This window comes from Ochotona curzoniae, unplaced genomic scaffold (genome assembly GCF_017591425.1).
Source record: "Ochotona curzoniae isolate NIBS_2020 unplaced genomic scaffold, NIBS_Ocur_1.0 scaffold_4505, whole genome shotgun sequence".
NCBI lineage: Eukaryota > Metazoa > Chordata > Mammalia > Lagomorpha > Ochotonidae > Ochotona > Ochotona curzoniae.
In genome coordinates, this window is record NW_024467118.1 from 7,411,667 (window position 1) to 7,417,666 (window position 6,000).

A 6,000-nucleotide genomic window follows, 5' to 3' on the forward strand; every position below is an offset into this window, starting at 1 on the left:
TACCTGCCATGCCACAATGCCAGCCCCTACTATATCATCGCACTAAATACTTCATGAGGGCAGAACTGTTTCATTCACTGCATAACCCAGTGAGCAGAACTGGGCCTGAGCATACATTAGATGAAAGCACAGACTGGGGCAAGCACAGTGGTATAGCACACTAACCTGCCTGCACATGCCAGCATCCTATATGGCACCAATTTGTGTCCCAGCTATTCTACTTCCAGTCTAGTTCCCTGCTTGTGATCTGAAAAAGCAGAGGATAGCTCAAGGTTTTGGGCCCCTGGATCCATGTGGGAAGCCAGGAAGAAGCTCCTGGCTCACAGCTTTGGATTAGCTCAGCTCTAATCGTTGCAGCTATTTTGGGAGTGAACTAGCAGCCAAAAGATCTTCCTCTGTCTCTCCTCTATGTATATCTGACTTTCCAATAAAAGTAAATAAATAAATGTTTTTTTTTTTTAAAGAATGCACAGTAAGTATGCTAACCATAGCATTCAATATTAGCTAAGCTAATGGTAAAGACTGGCTGGCAAGCCAGGCCTGTGGTGATTATATTCAAGGCAAACATTTAACTAAGTCAGGATGCAGATGAACACAGGCAGGTGGTTATCAACAATGGAGATAAAGCAGCTAATAAGTATCGTGCACTTACTAACAGGCCTGTGCATTATTCTAAGAGGTACAGAAAAATTAAATCATCTTAACCTTAGAAAATGGTTACTTTTATTATTTCACTATTACAGAGGAAAAAATTGAGGAACAAAGAAGTTATACAAATCATCCAATTACTAAACGTTAGGACCAAAATTCAAATCCAGGTGGTCTGAACCCATATCCACACTGCCTCACCAAGACAGGTGCCACCTCAGACTAGAGACAGCTGTCGAAGCAGAGGTGGGCACTGCATCTGGGAGACTAGACGAACATTTCGGGGGAGGTGAGCCTGGGGAAGAAGTGGCCTTGTCTGGTTTCTAGTAAAATTATTGTGTCTTATCATCAGAAACAATCTTATTTTATCAAGCCTATAAAACAGAAAGAGTAACTCCAACAAAAAATGTGGGGAAAAGGCAACTACAAGATTGTAGAAAGCGCACAAAACAATGTTACAGATCAACAAGTTGAAGTGTGCAGTCTGTACATCAGAACATGCACAGCACTGACATGCATGTATTTTGGCTAACATATATGCTAATTTGGTCTTGTCTTTTTTAGGTTTGGTTTAATATTCAGCAATATGATTCTCCACTAAGGATAAATTTTGATGTCACCAAGCCCAAACTATGGAAACCTTTTTTTTCAAGAAACTTTCCATATCCTGGCCTTTCCAGTGTTCAGGTACAATTCTTTTACTAATTATTGAATGTAGACAAAGAAAATAAAGGATAGGAAATCATTACACTGTGCATCCAGATTGTTCTTCCTCTTAGTCCCACTGCCAGTGAAGTCCACATCATCAATTTTCGAGACCTACCTGGGCTCCTCCTTTGCTTTAACTAATAGTTAAAGGATAAGTATACACATTTTACACATTCAAGTTTTGATATAAAAAAATCTTGACATAAAAACCATCACTAATTTTTAAAATGCTGATTGTAATTTGCTAATTTGATTTCATGATTGCTAATCAAACACAAGAGCAGATCTCAGGTCCATGCCACTAGAGACTTAACAGAACTAACTTCGAAAGTCCTTGCCAGTGGAAGATTGTAAGTGGGGAGCACTGTAAACTTTTGCTTCACTTTATAGCTAGTAGAGACATATATGCACTGGGTTTTTTTTAACTGCAATATCAAACCTATCAAAAAAGGAAAAAAAAGACACTATTGAAAACACTGCCCTAGAGAAACTTTCCCTTATGACAAGATGACATATACATAATTTTTCATGGGAATGTAAAGAACTGAAAAACAAAAGTTATGCGATGAGATTCTATAGGCATTAACTCAATCAATGTTAATGAATCAGCATTTAGAATGTTGCTATTACCTCTTAGTAGAATGTAAAGGGAGAAATAAGCTGCATGTTCAGGAAAATATTATGTAAGGAAAACATACAGTGTCACAAAATGAAACCCATGTATTAATGTGTCTGTTTTCACTTACCTAACTGAAGCACCATCGGGACAGGGATTCTTATTCATGATCATGCTCACTAGCCTCATTTCCTGTGAAACGTACCTTGCACAGGGCCCGGCACGGAAGCCTAAAGGTTTAAGTCCTCAGGTGCCAGTTCATGTCCTGGCTGCTCCACTTCCCTTTCAGCTCCCCGTTTGTGGGCTTGGAAAGCGGTCAAGGACAGCCCAAACCTTTGAGACCCTGCACTCCTGTGGGAGACCTGGAAGAAGCCCCAGGCTCCTGGCTTCAGATGTGCTGTTATAGCCCTTGCAGTCACTTGAGGTGTGAACCAGTAGATGGAGGATTTTTCTGTCTGCCTCCTTCTTTCTATAGGTCTGACTTTCCAAGAAATAAATCTCCAAAAATAATTTAAAAAGTACCTTGCACAAAGAAGGGACTCAGCATTCATTCAATGAACAAGTGCTAGCTCACATCATGGCACTTCTATGACTACAGAAGGGAAATCACGCAGAAAGTCACCCCAACCTGTAACTTGAGACTTAGAGGGATTCCTAAGTACACGGGCATTTGCTATTCTCTGTATCTTACTGAACGCCTGGGATTTTACTTTAGTTTTTAAAAGCAAATGTACCTATTCAAACTAAGCATAGGTGATTTCTGGGACTTCTGACCTAGTTTATCTTTTATAGCCTGAAGAGCTAATTTACCAACGCACAGACAAAGCAGCAGCCGCCGAACTGCAAGACAGGTAATGTAACCAGAAACCTCCATATAATCTCTTACTAGCAATGGAATGCCAAGCTTCAAGCCCCCTCCCAGCCAAGAATGCTTAGATACCAAGCAGGCGTGAGATTTCAAAATTTTATAGCTCAAAGGGAGGACTTGGCATCATGTATTTCCTCACTCTTCTTCAGGATAGAAATTTAGCATCATATCATAACTAAATGAGCCGGTTTATGCGCCTATCCACAGAGTACAGGAGTCCTTGTAACTTACTCCAATTCCACAAATGTGGAAACTGAAACACAGTGTGGCCTATCCACCTGTTGAGTGTTAAAGACGGGTCCTGAGCTCAGCCAAGTTTCAAAGCCTGTGTGCCAATTCTACTTGTATCAAGGTGCATGACACACCTTTAAGTTAACCTTACGTTGTGACTCCTTTAAGAATATTAGGATAGCCGCCAGAATTCTGCTGTCCAGTTGGGTTGCAGCTTGGGACCAGGCTCGAAGCAAGCTGTAATGACCGCAGTAATCATCATTTGCAAAGTAACCCCCTCCCAAAAAAAAATAATATTAGGATAGTACCACTTGACTGTTTTCCATATAGCCTTGAGCTCCCCATGAACAACACTTTTTTCCTTCTAGTAACTTTTACATGTTACTGCTTAGACTCAGCTTGCATGTTTCACTACTGAAGTGCTTGGCAATGCATGTACACCAACCACCTTGAAACTCAAACCAAAAGCACATAGGTGCCCAGGAAGAAGTGGGTGCAGAGGCTGCTGCGCAATGGGGAGTTGGCTGGGTCTCTCCATCGGTGCTGGGGTCACACAGACAGCAACCTTTTACCATCAGCAGGTTGCAATTCCAGTTGCTGCTTGCTTTCCTGCGCAATCACTTCACCTACCTGACACTTCCCCGTCAACTGTGAAATCAGGACAATATTCCCTACTCTCCTAAGGTTAAGGGAGATTAAGTAAAAATGTATAAAAAGCATTCAGGACAGACTCTGCTAAATAATGGCTTGATAACCTAGATATGTTCCCCTTATACCATGTTTAAGCCCTATACACAGAGCCTTAGTCTATACACAACAGAAGTTGCAGTGATGTTTAGTATTTTCAAGCATTTTGAGGGGGGGAGAAACTATTATGAATAAAAATCACTGGAAAAAAATTAATGTAAGGCACTGACAGCCCAACAAATAATTGAGGCTTTCAGCATATGCCTGGGTCTAATCTACGCCTATGAGAAAAGTGATCAAATATTTTATGCTAATGAAATCTCATATTAAATGTACAGAATTTACTAAGGCCACCAGCCAAGGCTCCCTTCCCTCTCCTGTTATATTTTAGGCATGTTAGGCCACTTAGGATATAAAAAACTGGTCTATTTCACAGTCCAGTCCATGCACAGTCCCTCAGTACAAGCGTCATGTGTGTTGATTCTTTAGCTCTCAGGATTAGTGCATAGTAAATGCTACCAATGCCTGATGAATGACACCAAAACAAAATGTAGCCATTCAAGCACCTGAATCCCTACTGTATACAAACATTTAACATAGAATAAAACCAAGCCACTAAGGTAAAATGGAAATTGCTTTACAAACAGGATTGAAAAGATACTTAAGGAAAAAATCATGGACTGGAGGCCACGCCACCTGACCCGGTGGAACAGGTACTGTACGTCCACTCTGCGCCACTTCCTGCCTCTGCTCGAGAGAAGCCAAGGAGAAGACATGGAAGACGACCACAGAGCAGAACTGGTGAGACAGCTGGGAGACTACAGGGTGAGTACACAAGGATCCCAGACTGACCCTGGGGGACTCCTGTTTCAGATGGGAATTGGCCAGTATGAGGTTTTGGGATCAAAATGCCTAGATTGTTTCCTAAAGTAAAAATATGAAATGGCATTGACTAAAAATGTGATTAAACCTCAATAATTAACTATCTCACCAAATAACCTAAGTGTCTCTATAAAATGAAAATACCATTTTTCAATAAAAGGGTGCTATGAAAAATAATTTTAAGACACCACAAATCATAACATAAACATCTTGTTAATTCATGTTACATTCAACTGTGCATTAAAGCAAAAGCCAACATGGTAGATTGTTTTTAAAATTCGGTTTCAGATGGCTTTAGAATAAGAACATCTTCACTAGCAGACAACATATCCTATTGTCTGTTGATATCGCTGTTCACATCCCGTAGGTACACAATAAAACCGCACCAGAACAGTTCCATAACTCAAAAGATCAATACAAGGGTCAAAACCTCTTACCCCCTGAGCAAAATTCACCAAGTTCTCAGCCAGGATGTTTTCAGTTCTAGTGGCATTGTAACAAAACTCAAATAACTTTAAACAAGGTAATTTATTGGTTGCCAGCAGAGTCATGCCACTTTCCAGCCAAATCTTTCCATGCAAGCCTGTCCTCCATGTTTGACATCAGCCTTGGGGGGGCAGCGAAAACCTAGAGAAGGCCGTGACTCACATCTGTATATTGTCCAAAGCAGGAGAGAGTATCTGCCAGTTATTATCCCTAACAAATGTCCTGAGATTGTCATTGAGACTCTGTTCGCATGCCCATCCCTGTAGGTCAGTGTGACCAGGTGGATGGAGTGGTCTGAGCAGCTTCACCTAAATGCTCGGTCACCTGGGTAAATAACGGCTGTCAGTACAAGGAAGGGAACGAGGACTGTGATTAACTTACACGTTTTACACATGGATATACTAGGAAGCAAAAGAAATTAAACCCCCCTACACTTTCTCTATTGATTATAAGTGAACAGAAAAACATAAATTGAATACTATATTAAGATTTGTATATATTTACATAGTGGAAAAACACACACACACACCTTAAATCTGCAGACTTCACTGACGACTGTCATTTTGCCCTTCAGTTCTCAGGATTTCCCCTTCACATGGCCTACTCTGAAATGAAGCCCTTGGTTGACGCCGTGTACAGCACTGGGGTACACAGCATTGATGTTCCCAATGTTGAGTTTGCTTTAGCTGTATACATCCACCCGTACCCCAAGAACGTTTTGTCTGTTTGGATCTATGTCGCCTCTCTTATACGCAGTAGGTAACCAATTTTTCACTACACTTTTTATATCATGTAAAAACTGTAATTGTGGTCTAAGAATCTTTTATAATTACATTGAGAATAAATTATCTGCAAATAATGAAATAAAATCATT

General features: G+C 40.6%; 1 protein-coding gene across 1 annotated transcript in view; it reads left to right on the forward strand.

Moving 5' to 3' along the window:
* CC2D2A (coiled-coil and C2 domain containing 2A) overlaps positions 1–6,000 on the forward strand; it is a 90,990-nt gene extending 84,990 nt beyond the window's left edge. Inside the window, exons 36-39 of the mRNA XM_040966071.1 lie at positions 1,213–1,335; positions 2,765–2,823; positions 4,406–4,583; positions 5,701–6,000. Coding sequence (XP_040822005.1) covers positions 1,213–1,335; positions 2,765–2,823; positions 4,406–4,583; positions 5,701–5,889 — 549 coding nt within the window. The 3' untranslated portion in view covers positions 5,890–6,000. The remainder of the gene's footprint in view (positions 1–1,212; positions 1,336–2,764; positions 2,824–4,405; positions 4,584–5,700) is intronic.